At 35.5% G+C, this 19,456-nt stretch overlaps 1 protein-coding gene and 1 pseudogene across 3 annotated transcripts in view; one reads left to right on the forward strand and one right to left on the reverse strand.

Annotated features, from left to right (window-relative positions):
* ZFR (zinc finger RNA binding protein) overlaps positions 1-19,456 on the forward strand; it is an 84,328-nt gene that overhangs the window by 41,776 nt on the left and 23,096 nt on the right. For 2 of the 3 annotated variants that reach the window (XM_030331794.2, XM_030331786.1), the window contains 6 exons: positions 3,180-3,342; positions 4,613-4,818; positions 5,551-5,701; positions 7,723-7,864; positions 13,134-13,231; positions 14,094-14,189. In XM_030331794.2, coding sequence (XP_030187654.1) covers positions 3,180-3,342; positions 4,613-4,818; positions 5,551-5,701; positions 7,723-7,864; positions 13,134-13,231; positions 14,094-14,189 — 856 coding nt within the window. Of the gene's footprint in view, positions 1-3,179; positions 3,343-4,612; positions 4,819-5,550; positions 5,702-7,722; positions 7,865-13,133; positions 13,232-14,093; positions 14,190-19,456 lie in introns of those variants that run through there. The other variant, XM_030331800.1, reaches the window with a different exon arrangement.
* Positions 19,072-19,430, reverse strand: LOC115524979 (annotated as a pseudogene).

Below are 19,456 nucleotides of genomic sequence, written 5' to 3' on the forward strand. Positions count from 1 at the left end.
GATTGGTTGCTAATAATAAAATCCCAGAAACAGAAATACTTGTTTGAAGGAGACCTGTACTTTTTGCCTATACTGAGTAGTATAATTCCAGTGGTTTAAGCTATGCCTTTTATTCCTGTGACTTAACTCATTTCATAACTGGAAGCCTGTATCTCCCACCTCCCTATACCCATTTTGCCTATTTCCCCATTCCCTTCCCCTCTGGCAAAAATCAGTTCTCTATATTTATACGTCTGAATTAGCTTTTTGTCTGTTTTTTCATTTGTCTTTATTTAGATTCCACATGAGTGAAATCGTAGGGTATTTTGTCTTTTTCAGTCTGACTTTTTTCACTTAGTATAATACCTTCTAGATCCATCCATGTTGCAACAGCACTATCTTATCCTTTTTTATGGCTGCATAATATTTTGCATGTGTGTGCCAAACCTCCCTTACTTATTTGCGTATCAGTGGACACGTAGGTTGCTTCCATATTTTGGCTGTTAAAAATAATGCTGCAATAAGCATAGGGATGCATTATCTTTTCAAATTAGTGTTTTTATTTTCTTTGGGTAGATACCAAGTAGTAGAATTATTGGATCATAAGGTATTTGTTTTAACTTTTTGAGGGACCTGCATACCTTTTCCACAGCGGCTATACCAATTTACATTCCCACCAACAGTATACAAGGGTTTCCTTTTCTCTACATCCTTTTTCTACATCCTTGCCAACACTTGTTATTTCACAAATTGAATTAAAAAAAATTTTTTTTAATGTTTGTTAATTTTTGAGAGAGTGAGAGACTGAGCACAAGCGGGGCCGGGGTAGGGGCAGAGAGAGAGGGAAACAGAATCCAAAACAGGCTCCTGTCAGCACAGAGCCCGACAGTGGGGCCCGGATTCATGAACCTTGAGATCATGACCTGAGCTGAAGTCTGACTCTTAACCAATTGAGCCACCCAGGCACCCCACAAATTGAATTTTATTTCCTGTTCGAGGACTTGTATTTTTTCTGTGGTAATTGCCTATTCACTTTTTATTTTTTTTATTTACCTGTTGTTGATTTCTATAGATTACTATATTGTAATAGCCTATTATTAGCACGTGACCTTTAGTTTTTGCTGTTATGTGTTTTTATTTTTTATTTTAAAAAAGTGTTGTTGTTGTTTTTTAATGTTTATTTTTTTGAGAGAGAGAGCGTGAGCATGCACGAGCAGGGAAGGGGCAGAGAGAGAGGGAGACTCTGAATCCGAAGTAGGCTCCAGGCTCTGAGCTGTCAGCATAGAGCCCGACCAGGGGCTCGAACTCCATGAACTGTGAGATCATGACCTGAGCTTAAGTCAGAGGCTTAACCAACTGAGCCACCCAGGCTTTTAAATGTATTTAAATATATCATTCTCATTTTTTAATGAATAATCTGCCTTTGTAATGTATTAGAAATTCTTTGTACTTAGATTACGCAGCTTTTCCTCCTTTGCATATAAATATTTATTAAGCACCTACGATATGCTAGGAAATTGCACATAGTGTGTTAGGCACTGAGTATGGATTGGTAAACAGTGGATAAAAAATCCCTGCCCTTATATAACTTAAATGTTTCTCTTCAGTAATAACAAAAAACTATTCAAAATTGGTATGTATGTGGTTTTCCAGAGCCTTCAGCTTGTTGTGATTCATTTTTCTTCCAAGACCTAAATAATAGAGAAGTATGTTTCTATACTTCTAAGTCAGATGACCTAAAAAGCACAGCTTATTCCCCACCTGAGGAAATTGGTAATTTTTGCAGAGCTACTTGAGAAGCATACTTCTTTCTTAATGTTTTATATTAAATAAATGTATCTACCAAAACCTTATTGCTATCAGAATTTTCTTTTTTTTTTTTTTAATGTTTGTTTATTTTTGTGAGAGAGAACTGGGGAGAGGTAGAGAGTAAGAAGAATAGAGGCTGTGCGCTGACAAGCATAGAGTCCGATGTGGGGCTCAAACTCACAAAACTGTGAGATCATGACCTGAGCCAGAGTTGGTTGCTTAACCAACTGAGCCACTCAGTTGCCTCTCAAAATTTACTTTAGAGACATGATTTCCCTTGGGAGTTATTGATATCATAGTATGAAGCTAAGAGTGAAGATAGAACTCGGAGAAAGTGAGATAATAAAAAAGAAGTTAGATTCTGAAGAGGACCATTAAAGCAGAGGTTATACACTAGCTGCCTGCAGTCCCAAGTTCAGCCCATGGGTGTTTTATTTGGTATACATGGTATTTTTAATCTGAACCAACATTAAAGATACTGAAAGCTGTTAATAAAATCTTGATGATTTGGGGATTGCAATCTTTATTCCCTTATAGCAATAATTAATAGAGGCTGGGTGGCAGCTGTTCCTGTCTAGCCAGAACATGTGCTTTCTACTTTACCGTAGTCCTCTCCACTGTTAATATATCCCCCAAAATGAGACAGAATGTGAGTTGCCATTTATCACTGTCTTGCACTGTTGTTTTTCCTCATAGTGTACAGATGTCTTTGTCTCTGCCTGTGTCATAAATGGGGAGATTAAAAATAGTCTTAAGAGATTCTCTCCAGGGGCGCCTGGGTGGCTCAGTAGGTAAGCATCTGACTTCGGCTGAGGTCATGATCTCAACAGTTCTTGAGTTCAAGCCTCACATTGGTCTCCATGCTGACAGCTCAGAGCCTGGAGCCTGCTTCAGATTCTGTGTTTCCCTCTCTCTCCATCCCTCTCCCATTCGTGCTCTGTCTCTCTTAAAAATAAATAAATAAATAAACATTAATAAAAGAGATTCTAAGGAGAAAATAGGAGAGAGAAAATTCTTGAATGTGTGCTTCAAGTCTTTCACACATGTTACTGGTCTGGCCATTTGAGGTAGCCATTTAAGTTTACCATCTTGCCCTTAAAGAGGGAGAGATTGGAAGGAACTCTGAGGTTTCTGGTGTTTGCTTCCTCAACTTTGACATCAGGCTATGAAATTTTGTGTTGCTTTTCTCTTTGTTTTCTCACCTCTTCACTCATATTTGCCTCCTTACTTATAGATGGAAGCAAATGAAGGACATTAGATACAGTAGTGGAAAAAAGGCATTAGGTAGGCTGATTTGGGAAGGTTTTTTTAAATTGTGCTTTTTGTCATTATTGATGTAAGTTATTGGGGTGTATTTCTCTGAGGCTTGTAGCATTATTCTGTATTTTCAGACGTTACGAAGAGGACATGTACTGGAGAAGAATGGAGGAAGAACAACACCATTGGGATGATCGCCGCAGAATGCCTGATGGAGGCTATCCTCACGGTCCCCCAGGCCCATTAGGCCTTCTGGGAGTCCGACCAGGCATGCCTCCTCAGCCACAGGGGCCTGCAGTGAGTATCCACTTTGTCTACATAGGGGGTGAACGTGTAAGATTGGTTCAGTATTACAGGATAACAGTTTGGGGGGCTAATGCTTAGATTTAATAGTCTCATAATCTCAATGTAAGTTTTTCATCTGATACAGAATTTTCCCTCCTTTTTGTTAACAGGTTCCCAACTCATGCTTTATATATAAGGAGTTGATAGAGTTTCCATGAGTCTTTCTTACTTTCAGTATAAGCTATACAGGAGAAGAGCTTGTTTTTTTTTCTTTTTCTTTTTTAAGGTTTATCTTGACAGAGAGCGAATGAGCACACCCATGCAAGCTAGGGACAGAGAGAGAGAGAGGGAGGGAATCCCAAGCAGGCTCCATAATGTCAGCATAGAGCCCAACACAGGGTTCGATCGTACAAACCATGAGATCATGACCTGAGCCAAAATCAAGAGTCAGACATTAAACAACTGAGCCACCTAGGCGCCCTGAACTTGTTTTATCAACTGTTCTTTAACATTAGAGATTTTCTATCCTTTGTTTTTCTTGAGATCAGCGAGAGCAACCAATTTTGAAGGCAGCTGCTTTGCCTTCAAAATTATTACCTTCCCATTACCAGTTGTTAAGAGTCTTTTTTTTTCCTTCTTTGAATCCTGACCATCTAAAACCTACTACTACTTCTGAATTGAGTACAGGATAAGGGGTAGGTAAATGGTTCCACATGAGCATCACACTTGATGTATTAGGGAAACTATAGGAAAGATATGCATCTTGAGAGTTTGTGTTCCATGGAAGCTGTAAAAGAAGAGACACCTGGGTTATGAAGAACATTTCATAGAAGTTTAGATTACAAAAAACAAGAGGATTTTGTTTTGTTCTGTTGTCCAGAGAGCACAGCAAATTCCTCCTCTTTATTTAACCGATTCTCTTTCTCATTTGTCTTTACACAGAACAAGCATTTGTAAGACCTGTTTTATCAAAGCCAAAAAAAAAAAAAGTGTCACAACCACTGGTCTTTAAAATTGAGTAAAAAATATTTTCATAACCTTAGATCTGGTGTTTAGGCAAAGCATATATACATACAGAGATACATACTCTTGATAGTATAACTTTCCATAGTTTGCATTTTTGTTTTTACTGAAATGGAAAAAGAGAAGATAATTTTAAATAGACACTTGGCATCATTGTCTTTTCTTATTAAAAAGATACGAAAAACATGTAGAGTTGAAAAATAGTTTATTTTTGCCCAGGAAACATCGTTTTTAAATGAAGTAACTTTTTTTTCTCTAGCCTTTACGTCGTCCTGACTCATCTGATGACCGTTACGTAATGACAAAACACGCAACCATTTATCCAACTGAAGAAGAATTACAAGCAGTTCAGAAAATTGTTTCTATCACTGAACGTGCTTTAAAACTTGTTTCAGACAGTTTGTCTGAACATGAGAAGAGTAAGAGCAAAGAGGGAGATGATAAAAAAGAGGGAGGTAAAGACAGGTGTGTTTTCAGAGCTATTTACTTTGCATATTTTTGTTTTCTTTACATGGGCTTCTTACACCTGAAATAAAAAGTTACAAAGACTGAAAAACTCTCTGGTGTGAATGTACATGTCTTATCTTGCTTGGTCAGATATTTAATGTATTCAGCTGCTGTTTGCTAAAATGAGAAATGCACAGTTCCTTAGAATCTCCAACCTTGTGATTTTACTCATTTTATTGAAATTTGTATAAAACTATTTTGAGTCTATTTTCAAAGCAGCCTTGGTAATTGGATTCAGCTGCTCTTCAGTTTTTATGTGTTGCATCTGTCCCATTTTCAGTCTTTGTTTTAGCAACTTTTTTTCCTTAATGCATTGACCATAAAGCATAAAGAAGCTTAAGCTTTAGGAGTATCTTTCATATCAGTTTTGCATATAACCTCTCAATAACCTCTCATTTTCCTTTTACCATTTGGAAATATTTTTATATTAAACATGACTCTAATTTATAAAGTGAGACAGAAATGTTAATGTTCTTTGAAATTGTCCCTGTGAGAACTTAGCTCTTCATTTATTTATCCATATTTCTTATCTAAATGAAGTATACTTCTTAATAATATTGAATTCATCTTTATACTGTAGTTGATGAAACTTTTAATAGTGTAAAAAATATTTGATTTACTATTGTGTAGATATTATGATGGCTCTGGTTGAGAAGAGAAATGTCATAATATAATTTGATTTCACTGCAGAGCTTTAAAAGGAGTTTTGCGAGTGGGAGTATTGGCAAAGGGATTACTTCTCCGAGGAGATAGAAATGTCAACCTTGTTTTGCTGTGCTCTGAGAAACCTTCAAAGACATTATTAAGCCGTATTGCAGAAAACCTACCCAAACAGCTTGCTGTAAGTATTATGGAAATGTTCATTTTTACCCCTTGTCTAGTTCAGAAGTTTTTGGCAGGACTAACTGTGCTTTAGCCTAAACCTAAGCCAGCCTTTAAATTATTGGCTTGACTTTCCATATTGAGTTTTTTGCTTGGTTGTGCAAACTGGCAGAACTATTTTCTACTTTGTCTTTTTAGGTTTTATAGTGCTTGTATTTGACATGAAGCCATCCTGCTAATTTATTTAAAAATGTTAAATTTTAGCACATGTCTTCTTCCTGTTCTTTTTCCAAGATTTGAAGCATAGCAGAGAAGGCAGTTGTTATAGGACAGAAAATGGTTTTTCTTTCTTTTTTAAATAAAGACCCTGTATTGCAAGCTTAAGTTTTGAAAATTCATGAATCTTTTGCCTATTTAACTGAATGCATGTTTTTAATAAAATATAATAAGAAATAGTCTTTCCAGTTTGGATTTCCTCCGTTTTATTGTGTTTGATATATTTTGTTGTTGTTGTTTGTTTTGGTTTTCTGTGTTTATGATGGTAGGAATTACTTCTTCTATCTGTGTCCACTAAGTTATGGCAATGCACAATTAGTAGCATACCCCCTTCTGGTCTTACAAAAGCAAACTTTTTTTTGTTTCAAGTTTTATACATTAGTTTGTCAGAATCTCAGATTAAGATTTAAAATAAATATCCTTGAATAATTCAATGTATAAAATTTATTTCAAAACCTTGCAATTTAATTAGGCATTCTAAATCCAAGGATTGACATTTCATTGATAATATGTATTCTACAGCAGTGAGTCAGAATAAATACTGCCTGACCACAGCAAAGCAACTAATACTTTTAAGTATTAGGAACCAGCAGAATTAGCATTGTGCATCTACTTCTTACCCCACTGTTGAGGCTGAAAGGGCAGTGGGGTGCACAACGGGGGGGAGAGAAAAAGGTTTGAGGACCTTGAGAGAATTATGTAACTTGCAAGAAACATCTTGATATTAATTGTGATGCTTAGTAAAACTACAACACAGGAAATATATCCTAGGGAAATAATCAGGCACTTAGCCTAAAAGCAGAATACTCTTTCCAAATCAGTCTGTACTTTATACAAGTGGATAAACAAAAGAAACAGAATTAATTCATCATTATCATTGTCAGAGTTGACATTTATATAATACTTAGTATGTACTAGGCACTGTTTTAAGTGCTTTATGTAGTTAATTCATTGTGTCCTCCAACGGTTCTATAGGTTAGGTAAAATTACAGTCCCCATTTTACAGAAACAGAGGAGTTAAATAATTTGCCCATGTTCACATCACTAGTAAAGTAACAGCTAGAATTTGAATTTAGATACTGTGTTATAAATATAAACAGTATAATTTCTGTAGTCTTCATTCATTAATGTAAACTGGGGCTTATTAAATATCTTCCAAATTGCAGTGATTCCTGGTTTTGTGGATGTTTATAATAAAGACTTTTTGCTCTCTGATAAAATATAGATCTGTTGATTTCACAATTTACAGTGGGAAAGGTTGAATTATGCTTCTGTTAGGTTCAAATATCTATTTAAGTTTCAGTCAAATTCTGCAAATGTACAAGTACTTAGCTACCCGGGTGCTATTTGGAAGGTACAATAATAAATACAGCAGTGTTTCTGTTACCCAAGAATTCGTAATCTAAGAGGGACCTATCCACATAACTCATGATACAGATAATGGTAATTCTAAAAGGAAAGTATAGTAAGAAACTAATGATATTTGCATTATTGCAAGCCTTCTTGGAGGAAGTAGTATATTATCAACTTTTAAAATGCTTGAGGTAGGGAGGGGCAGCTGGCTGGCTCAGTCAGTAGAGCATGCAACTCTTGAACTTGGGGTTATAAGTTCAAGGCCCATGTTTGGTGTAATGATTACTTAAAAATAAAATTTTTTAAAGTAAAATGCTTGAGGTACCGAGAAAATGAAAGATCCATAATGAAATTGCTTTGTCTGATAATGTAAAAGGTCCAACTAATTTGTTTGTACTTTTCATTACATAGGTTATAAGTCCTGAGAAGTATGACATAAAATGTGCTGTGTCTGAAGCGGCAATAATTTTGAATTCATGTGTGGAACCCAAAATGCAAGTCACTATCACCCTGACATCTCCAATTATTCGAGAGGAGAACATGAGGGAAGGAGGTTGGAAAGCCATTAAGCATTCTACTTTTCTATTAACTTTTTTTTTTCATTTATCTACTCTTTTAAGATGGCATTAAGCCCTAGAAGGCAACATGCTGGCATTAAATATGAATTTGATAGATTTGACTTATAGCAACCAGTTTTGCTTAAGATCACTTCCCAGAAAGTAAATGTTTTTAGTAATGTACTTTTACATAAAACATTCATGGTATTGTTGATTTTCTAATTTTTTTCTTTTCTTGCTAACCTCAGATTTCTGGAAAAAAAAAAGTTCAAAATTATTCTTGCTGACATAGTGGACACATGAAAAAAATTAAAGAAATGTTGGTAGTAAGGGGCCACAAATTTAACTTCTATTAAGAAGTTCTTGTTCTTGCCTTGTCTTACAAAAAAGACAAGAGAGTTTCATAAATAAAATTGGTTTAATACTTGTAATGCTTATACTTTAAGAGGCATTGTTATAAGTGTAATCATGGATTTGGCTTGTCCTCAGGTAAATACTTCTAGTTCTCTGAGGTTGCTCTTTGGTTTGGAGAGTTTTAATAAATGCAGAGCATCCTAATGCACATAGATTTGGGCGTTTGATCCCAATATTATTATACTAGATATATTGAAAAATAAATGGTGTAGGTGTAGTTAGTAAGTTCTAGTACAATTCAGGGTTTTTAAACTTACTTTACAATTGTAGAATATGAAATCCTGCTGGTGCCAGCAATGTTGCTTTAGGGACTGTTCTATAACATTTTCAAAGCTTCGAAAGCTTTTAAGCCAAAAAGCATGGTCAGTGTCTGCCTTATGTTGGTTCTGTTGTTTTATGGGTCAGATAAAATTTACTTTGTTTCCTTTCATGTTGTTTTTGTACATCTTAACTTGTTGAGTATGGAGTTAGTCTACACTAATATTTCTTTGTGATAAAGGAGAAGAGAAAATACTATATATTGAATATTAAAATTAACTTGTCTAAAATAGCATGATTAGGCTCTTAGTTGTAGTCCCTTTAAATTTGTTTTTTTGTTTTTTTTTTTTACAGCAAAACAATTTTTTTTAAGGCACTGGGCTTTCCACAACCCAGGAAGAGAACACTTTATTTAAAATGTAGTCATTGGGAGACATGTCTCATATACTTCATATGTATACCATATCAGGGCTTGTATGTTGTAAAAGCTTTGCGTCTTAAAAATAAATGGGTTTTGTGAAAAGGATCTTTTCTATGAACATGAGTTTCCACTCAAGGTCTAGCTGTGGATATTGCTAGAAAAACAGTTCCTGAGTCAATCTGGTCAATTCATATGCAACATATGACCCTTAGGATTTGGGGGAAAAAATCTAATATGATATAAATAAAAGTTGCTATATTTAGGATGAAATTATATTCATATAACCATTTAACTATTTCAGAGCACATTTTATCTAATTATATTTAACTGTAGTTAAATTTGTGCAATATCAAGTCATTTTATTATGTTGCAAAAGTCTAAAGTTCGTATCGCATTTGTAGTAGTCTTTGATAACCTATCCCTTCTAAAGGAAACAAAATTATATTTTTGTCTGACCCAGACTTGAGTTAGAATTACTGTTCTGGATTTCATAAATACTTTGGTGAGAGAAATGATCAGTCCAAAATTAGAAGATTTTACTTCAAGACACTGAGCTGAAAAGTTGGATGTGCAAAAACTGTAGAAACATTGATAGAGTGTTCCTTGCTGCAGATAACTGCAGTAAACTATGTCTTTAGCTTCATTATGAAGATTGCTTCTTTCTTGCTGCAGAATAACGGTATGTATTCTCTCTCACTGCAGCTCCCAATGCTCTGTGTCTTAAAATCACGTAAAGCCTATAGCTTGCTTTGGGGAGTTAGTCCAGAGGGTAAGGAAGGCTTTGCCGGAAGAGCAATTATAAATCTCAAGACTTGCGCAGTGTGGTAGCCTCTTTAACGGTCCTGGTTAATGCCAAAAATTATCTTTAAATTACTTAAAAGAAATTATTAAATTGCCCAAATAACTGTTAAACGCATGACAGATCTATTTTATGGTACTGTGTTTGGCAGTTAAACATTAAGTTAACAGTTAATTGACTTGAAGCTTGAAATGTTCGAAATGCTCTAACCCTTGCTACAGAGTCTTTTCTGCAGCAAGACAAGTATTGTGTGTGTTTTTTTCCACCTGTAGCTTATCAGGCCCGGTCCAAAGCCTTCTAGCAGAGGGGATTGATTCCTGTCAGGGGTTGCTGCCAAGACATCGGAAGGATTTTTGACCAAGGTTTTCAAAAGCTCAGTGTCACACCTGCCATTTGATTAAGGAGGGATTTTTGGATGCAGAGTCTGGCATTTATTGTCCTTTGTGTGGCTGTTTTGTTTGTTTTGTCTTTGTCTATTTAGAATTGAGCAGTGTTCACACTAGTTTTTAAATGGTTGTGGGTGGATTATATATTTTATATAACCATGTTAATTTAAATTAATACATTCCCATTAACTTTTAATCATAAAGTAGTGTGGACACAGCATGTCTTCTAACTGGTGATTAACCCCTTAAAATTTATGAAATACATTTATGTAGGGTAAGAATTTGCCTTTTTTTTTTTTTTTAAATTAACTGAGTTTTGTTAACTGGGTATTAAACAACAAGTATGATTTTTGTTTTGTTTTGTTTTTAGTACAGTATACGTAAGGGGTTAATCCACTTGAAATATAAAATGGGTGCAAAAATCCACACTCTAAATTTAACAGAAACTTCCTACTTACAGCTCTTAATTTGTTTTTAAATTGCAATAGGTGTCTTGGCATCTTTGAAATTGTCATTAAAATTTTCAAAGTTATGAATGTGTGCTAAAAGAGAAATTTTCTTACATTTTGGAGGAAATTACAACATTGTAAAAATAACATTTAGAAATTCAGAAACTTTTTAGAAAGAGATTGCACATTGTCACCTATTTGCATTCTAGCTTTAACAAATAATGTAAATAAGGGGACATGGAAAGAGGATCCTTCAGCAGTTCTGTAATCTTGCTTTGAGGAGTGGTTTCTTGTTTCTTTTTTTCTTTCTTTTTCTTTAGTTAGCTGTGCTTTCCTGTGTCCCTTTTCCTTATCTCAGAATAGCCCCATTTCTAATGGTCAGTATGTTTCTGACGTTAGTAGTAGGTCTTACAGGTTTTAGGATTATTTACTGTTTTTTTAAAATATTAAAACATTTTTTAATGTTTGCTTATTTTTGAGAGAGAGACTGAGTGCACATAGGGCAGGGGCAGAGAGAGGAGACACAGAATCCAAAGCAGGCTACAGACTCTCAGCTGTCAGCACAGAGCCCGACACAGGGCTCGAACTCACTAACTGCGAGATCGTGATCTAAGCCAAAGTCTAAGACGTTTAACCAACTGAGCCACCCAGGCGCCCCACCCCGTTCACTGTTTTTTTTTTAACACTAATATTTTGTCTTGACAGTTTCTTTTTAGCACTCAGATTCCTCTTTTAGTGTTAATTCTCAGAATGTGGCGTAGTGTTCTTGGATTATCTGTAAATCGCCCTTCTAACATGTCTTCTAAAAAAATCTGTATCATCTGATTATTTGAAGAGCAAGAATTAAGAACAGAAAGCCCATGCAGTGGAGAGACTTCTATACCATTTCTAAAATAAGGTTTTTTATGTGTTACCTATTCATAAGAGCAAGTGTCTTTTTTTTTTTTATGTTTATTTATGAGGGAGAGAGTGGGGGAAGGGCAGAGAGAATCCCAAACAGACTGCGTGTTGTCAGTGCAGAGCCCGACACAAATCAAGCCATGAGATCATGACCTGAGCTGAAATCGAGAGTTGGATGCTTAACCGACTTAGCCACCCAGGCAACCCAGGACAAGTGTCTTTTAAGATAACTGAATGCTCATACAAAATATACAATTAAATAACTTACCTAAAGTGGCCCTGTACTCTTAAAACCAACTTTAACTTCTTTTATCATATATTTCTTTTGACCCTCATACTCCTTTGGTACCTTCAATGATTTATTAAATTATATCTTAAAAAAAATTTTTTTTTTATCATTTATTTTTTGAGAGAGAGAGACAGAGTGTGAGCGGGGGAGGGGCAGTGACAAGGGAGACACAGAATCCAAAGCAGGCTTCAGGCTTTGAGCTGTCGGCACAGAGCCCAATGCGGGGCTCAAACCCATGAACTCCAAGATCATGACCTGAGCCGAAGTCAGACGCTCAATCAACTGAGCCACCCACGTGCCCCTAAATTATATCTTAAGTACTGCATACATCTGATGCACTTAGCCAGAAGACTGTTAAATTCCAGAGACTACTTTCCTGGTATATGATTATACTGTATTTAGAAAATATTTATACTATTAAAATTACCCAAGAGCTATGAATTAGATTGACTTAGTTGCTATTTTGGCTAGTTTGATTAGCAGATATGCTGTTATGTATGTATACACACTTTACAGATATGTATAGATGGATACATAGCTGGCCCTCCAGCTATCATGAATATAAAATTACCTTCTTGTCTCTAGTTTTCTCCTCAAGTTTTTAGATAGCTCATTTATGTTTTAATACAATAATTAAAATCAGTTATTACAATTTTAGACCATACATATTGTTTATCATCAAAGCATTCTGCTTACTTTACTGCATCTCTTCCTTTCTGTACGTATTCTGTTTAATCATGCTGGTTCCTATCACCCTTTTCCACTTTACCCATTGTACCCCTACATTTATTCTTTGGAATATTTTATGGTAACCTTTTAAAAGAGCATTTCATATTCCCTTGAAGCTAAAATTTTCCTTGCAGGAGAGAAAGTATTGATCTCTTAGAAATGCTTATCTTTGACTCTTCATTTTTCTCTGATTATTACTATATTGATAAATCCATCTTTATTATTAGTCCTTTGCTATATGAGCCCCAGAATGACATGACCATTTAGAATACTGAACAAACTTCATAGTTTATCATACACTCTTCATTTATTAAGGTGGATTTTTGTGTTCCCTCTTGTCTTGTCTTTGTGCTGGTGCGCTGTGTCCAGTAATCCTCCCTTTTTATTTTGGTGGGTAGGGTTTATATTTGGAGAAACTATTTATTATAAGAGTTTAAATTCTCCTTTTGATCTTCACATTGGATTATGTAAATTTGTTGAAAATAATTCTCTGGGTACATTAATGTGCCGGTAAACTCTCAAATGGCTCATGTGACACTGATGCTACTATAAGGAAGTGTCTTGCTCACCTGGTCAAACACCCATTCCTCACTGCATTTTGCCAATTCAATCCATTTTAGATGTAACCTCGGGTATGGTGAAAGACCCACCGGACGTCTTGGACAGGCAAAAATGCCTTGACGCTCTGGCTGCTCTACGCCACGCTAAGTGGTTCCAGGTTCGGAACATCATTTTACTTTTTTCTTGTAGCCTTATGAGAGAGTAGTTCAGTACAACATGTTTAACTGTGCTTAAACATTTCAAAAGATTGCCCAAGCAATACTATTTTAAATTAAATCTCAGAAAATATGTTAACATAGAAAGCTGGGTATGAAGATCTGCATATTGCAGTTACTATTAATTTGACAATAACCTTAGGTTTTGGGGGTGTTTTGTAGTTTGGGTTTTTTTATTTTCATTTTTAGTAGCTATATTTAAAGTTTACTTGTTTAGGAACATCACATGTTTGTGTATATATATTATATTCCATAAGGCTGCAGATTAACTTTTGCTTTAAATAATGGAATATGTGTTTAAAGCTTTGTGTATAGTTTTAAGATTTTTCCCCCTCTTTCTCTAAGTTAATAAGTGTAGGGAGTGAAAGGTGAGGAAGAAACTGTTTGGTTTAGTGACTTTGCAGTCATGCAAAGGCACAGAAGGGAAACCAAACAGATTTCCTTAACCTTTCAGTCCCTAGACAAACTTTTTAGCTCTTTACTTTTTCTTTTATTTCTAATGTAGGCAGATTTTTTTTAAGTTTACTGTTTTAAATGACACAGGTCAAGGTTCACAGGGGATCAAGAAATATTATTCTTGTATAATCTGTTTACTTTGACCTAAAATACCAGCTCTTAAATACTAACCCTGGCATAAAATACTGCTGTAAATGGCAGCTCATTGAATCCAATTTTAAGTGTGATTATTTTTGTTTTATTTTTACCTGAGCTTCCATTGAACAGTGGTATTTTAACTTTTTTTCATCAAGGGATATTTTCAATATTTCTAAGATTAATTCACCTGGTTTTTGTGTTGCTCTTAAGGCTAGAGCTAATGGTCTGCAGTCCTGTGTGATTATCATACGTATTCTCCGGGACCTCTGTCAGCGAGTTCCAACTTGGTCTGATTTTCCAAGCTGGGTGAGTACTATGTAACTTCATGGTGTGAAAAATAAACATTTAGGAAATATTTCTGCAGTTTTTATAATCTTTTATATTTAGTCATCAACTTTATGTTCACTTGCTAAATATTTCTTTCCTTCTCTAGTGAGAAATCCTAGGGGTCATAGAATATCTAATTTTCTGAGATTTTACTATTTGAAGAATTGGACTTGATGTTTCTTTTTGTATCGCCCCCCCCCCCTTTTGCCCTTCTCACAATGTTTATTTTTTAAAATAACAGCAATTATTAATTGGCTTTTACTTACATAAAGGTACAAAGTTTAAAACTAAGGTATTTATCTCCCTATGCCGCGTTCTGTTGACAACTGTTGACAGTTGTTTTAAAATAATGTGCAAAAATTTAAAATTTTAAGAATTCAGAAATCTGGGCTTTTCAAAAATGTGTAGAGTTAGGAAATTCAAATAATGCAGAAAGGCACCAAAAAGTGAAAGTCTAACACTTTGTTGTGGGTTCTTCCAGGAAAAAAATGCATGCGTATGCATCATATATATTTCTGTTTTTATATATGTAGTACTAGTATCCCTTTGATGTTGGAGCTTTTTTGGTTCCTCAGTAGCAAGAATTCAGATAGAGAGGGGTTCATCCAAAAATATTGATTCCAGAGTTCGTTAGTGAGAATTAAATAGCCAGGTTACTTTACTTCTTCTTTTTTTTTTTTTTAATTTTTTTAATGTTTATTTATTTTTGAGAGAGGGAGAGAGACAGAGTGTGAGTGGAGGAGAAGCAGAGAGAGAGAGAGAGAGAGAGAGAGAGGGAGACAACAGAATCTGAAACAGGCTCCAGGCTCCGAGCTGTCCGCACAGAGCCCGATGTGGGCTCATAAACTGCCAGATCATGACCTGAGCCAAAGTAGGATGCCCAACCAACTGAGCCACCCAGGCGCCCGAACTTTTTTTTTTTTTTTAAGATTTTTTTAAAGTTTATTTATTTATTTTGAGAGAGAGAGAGTGCATGCGCATGTGGGGGGAGAGGCAGAAAGGGAGAAGGAGAGGGGGAATCCTAAGCAGGGTCCGCACCAACAGTGCAGAGCCCAACGTGGGGCCTGATCCCAGGAACTGTGAAATCATGACCTGAGCCAAGATCAAGGGTCAGATGTTCAACTGACCCAAGTGCCCCTGGGTTACTTTACTTCTGTAATTTTTTAAATAAACACAGGGGTGTTTATGCTATTTACATTATTCGGATTTTTCTTAACAAAATGCATCTTGAAACTCTTTGAGAAGGTCACAGTCAAATCTACCTTATTCTCTGCATTGACTACACGGTATTCCCTTTGTATGGATATGCCAAATTTTATTTAACCTGCATGCATTTGATAGACATTTTGGTTGTTTGCAGTGTTTTCCCATTAAATGTTCATTATATTGCTATCAAGCTTTTGTTGAGTACTATGTTCATGTGATAAATTGTTAGGGCTAGAATTCCAAGGTCAAAGAACATGTGCTAATCATTTATCAGAAAGTTGGATCATTGAAAACATCCAAAAACTGTTGGATTGATCATTTCCTTCACACCCTCACTAACTCTGGGATATCATCACATTTCTTAACAATATAATAAATACAAAATGGTGTCTCATTTTTTATTTACGTTTTTTAGGGTCAGCTTCAGCTCAACTGGTTACTTCACATGTGGTTATTTACATTTAAGTGAGTTGAGTGATTGCTAGCACTTGTAATTATTTTTTTCTTAATTTGCAGTTCCATTGTTACTCAACATTTTCTTAATAATTTATATCAACTCTTTTTTATACGAAAATAGCCCTTATCTGTAACAAAAATTATTTTTTCCAGTTTTTTATCTATTTTTTAACTATATGATCATTTTTGCTGTATCAGAGTTTTAAAATTTTTGTAAATTCTAATCCATTGATCTTTTATGACTTCTGGGTTTTGTTTATTCTATTTATAAAATCCTCTTGTATTTTAGGTTATATATTATAGGGCACCTAGGTAGCTCAGTCAGTTAAGCATCAGACTCTTGATTTTATCTTAGGTCATGATCTCACAGTTCTCGAAGTCAAGCCCAAAGTCGAGATCAAGCCCAAGGTCGGGCTGCACGCTGACAGGGTGGATCCTGCTTGAGATTCTCTTTCTTTCTCGCTCTCTGCCTCTCCCCCCCCATCAAAATAAATAAACTTTAATTTTTTTTTAACATTTATTTTTGAGAGATAGAGCATGTGCAGGGCAGGGGCAAAGAGAGGGAAACACAGAAACCTAAGCAAACTGCAAGATCATGACCTGAACCGAAGTTGGATGCTCAACCGACTGAGCCACCCAGGCTCCCCTCGAAATAAACTTAAAAAAAAGTTCACACATGCTTTCCTCTGAAGCCTCCTGCCGTCCTCCCCACAATCAAATTATATTTTGGGGCACCTGGTGGCTCAGTCGGTTGAGCATCCAGCTCGATTTCAGCTCAGGTCTGTTCTCACGGTTCATGGGTTTGAGCCCCCATCGGGCTCCCATTGGCAGGTATAGAACCTGTTTGGGATTCTCTCTGTCCCTCCCCCACTCATGCTTGCTCTCTCAAATAAACTTTTAAAAAATTATGTTTTCCACAAGTGCGTATTACATATTTTTTTAATACATAACAAAAGCTTTGAGAAAGCTATATATCAACTTAAAATTAAAGCACTTATCTCTGAGGAGTAAGAGAAAGGGATGATTATAATAGAGATCTGTAATGTTTAATTTTACCAAGACAAAATATACATATATGACTTACACAATTAAAAATAATTTTAAATAAATAATCATTTAAAATCATAAGTGGATTTAGCTAAATGCTTTTTCAGACCAATTGCCAATTATTCCAGTACAATTTAACAATTTAACAGTGAAATCTGTTATCCCAACCCCCAGTTTGAAATACCACCATTATTCATAAACCAGTGGTTCTCATGCAGGGGCAGTTTTGCCCTCCAGGAGACATTTTCCTTTATCAGTAGTACTGAGGTTGAGAAACTGTCCTAAACCAGAGTTCCTTTTTTGTGGGTCCATTTTGGCAGTTGTCTTTTATTACTCAGTCTGACTGTTTTGTTTTCTTCTATAGTACTAAACTCTTAACTATTAAAGCTTCAGAGTATGTTTAAAAAAAATTTTTTTTAATGTTTACCTGTTTATGAGAGAGAACATGAGCAGGAAAGGGGGGTGCAGAGGATCCAAAGCAGGCTCTGTGCTGACAGCGGTGATCCCTTATAGGCTCTAACCCACAAACCATGAGATCATAACCTGAGCTGAAATCAGACACTCAAGGGACTGAGCACCCAGGCTATTCTCTGCCCCCATTTTATTTCTGCCCCTCATTGTAAACATCGTCTTGCACAGAAGAATTTCTCTGGCTTTTCTTATATGTTTGTTTTTCCAAATGAACTTTACTACAGCTTTGTTCAGTTTCTCCAAAGTTCTCATGATGTTTTTTAAGTAGTACTTCACTGAATTAATAAATTAGTTTGGGGCATATCACTTTTATAATACTGACTCTTCTTGGCCGAGAGTATGTGATATCCTGCTTGCTGAAGTTAATTTTACATACCTGCTCAGATTTGAATAGGTTGTATGCATGTTAAATTTTGGTTTGGGTTGTTTGTTTGTACCTACATATTTAATCTTTTAGAGGTTTTTTTTTTCCTCCCCCCTTCACATTTTATTTTCCGGTTGTTGTGTATATAAAAGCTATTAACTTTTGGTATTAATTTTGCAACCTGCCACTTGACTGCATTCCTTTATTTGTAATATTTTTTTTATATGATATTCTTGGGTTTTCTAATCTTAGAAACATAACTATAAATGATATTTTGCCTTCTTTCTCTTTTCTAATTTAATTGATACTTGTAGAATAAATAGGGAATATAATAATACTTTACATGCATGCTATGTTCATACATGCATTGAAAATGCTTCTTGAGTTCGAGCCCCGCGTCAGGCTCTGGGCTGATGGCTCAGAGCCTGGAGCCTGTTTCCGATTCTGTGTCTCCCTCTCTCTCTGCCCCTCCCCCGTTCATGCTCTGTCTCTCTCTGTCCCAAAAATAAATAAATGTTGAAAAAAAAAAATTAAAAAAAAAAAAAAAAAAAAAAAAAAAAAAAAAGAAAATGCTTCTTGGAAAAAGGAAAAAAAGTGCTTCTAGGTGTGAAATGTACTAATTAACATGATGATTAGCCTTTTATTGTAGAGCATGCGACTATTGATCTTGGGGTTATAAGTTCAAGCCCCACATTGGGCATGGAACTTAGATGAAAAAAAAAAAGTAAAGAGGGGCACCTGGGTGGCTCAGTAGGTTAAGCGTCTGACTCTTGATCTCAGTTCTGGGTTGTTAGTTCAGGCCTCACATTGGGCTCCCCACTGGGCATGAAGCCTACTTAAAAACAAAAAGTAAATAAAAAAAGAAGAAGCAGGAATGGAAATTGAACTTTACCAGATAATTTTTCAGGGTTTATTGACCTAAATGTATAGTTTTTCTCCTTTCAGTCTGTTCAATATCGTATATAATACAAATAAATTATCTCATATTGAGCTAGCTTTGCGTTCCAGGGGTGATTCTCATATATATGAGAATATTAATGAACTATTAAATTCTGTTTGCTGATGGTCTGTTTAGGATTTTTTTTGGTGATAAAATTTTTTTCTAGTTTTATTTTTATCCTTGTTTTCAGATTTAGAATAAAGAATGCACTAATGGTATGAAAACAATCTGGAACCTTTTATTCTTTCTCTGAACTCTGAAACAGTTTTAATAGGATCAAACTACTACTGTCATTTGATGATACTGTTTTCCAATCTCTCTCTCTTTTTAATTTAATAAATTTTTATTTTCCAAAATGTTCATTTGGTGAGATCTCTTCATGCATGTTCACCAGCAGCTGAGACATCTCCACCCTTGGTGCTTCTGGTGTAAATTACTTGAGCTCTGTGCTTTGAAACCAGTTAGTAAGTTCTTTACTAACCAGCTCCTAAAGGGCTTTCCTGGCCAAGAAAACTCAAATCTTCAGTCTGAGACAACAGCTGGAGTTACAACCTTATGGTTGGGAACTTCCTTACAGAGTGTCATATGTTGCTTTGTCGAACAAAACCAGGTTATCTATTGAGCTTGTCCCAAATTTTGCCTTTGGGCCACTTCTTTTTGGGCTCGATTCGTTCATTGAGTCTTTGTCTTTTTTGGCCAACTTTCTGCCATCTTTCTTTTTGTCCTTGGGTGACATTGTGAAGCTCAGAGAGCAGCAGCCAC

The sequence above is a fragment of the Lynx canadensis genome, chromosome A1 (genome assembly GCF_007474595.2).
Source record: "Lynx canadensis isolate LIC74 chromosome A1, mLynCan4.pri.v2, whole genome shotgun sequence".
Lineage (NCBI taxonomy): Eukaryota > Metazoa > Chordata > Mammalia > Carnivora > Felidae > Lynx > Lynx canadensis.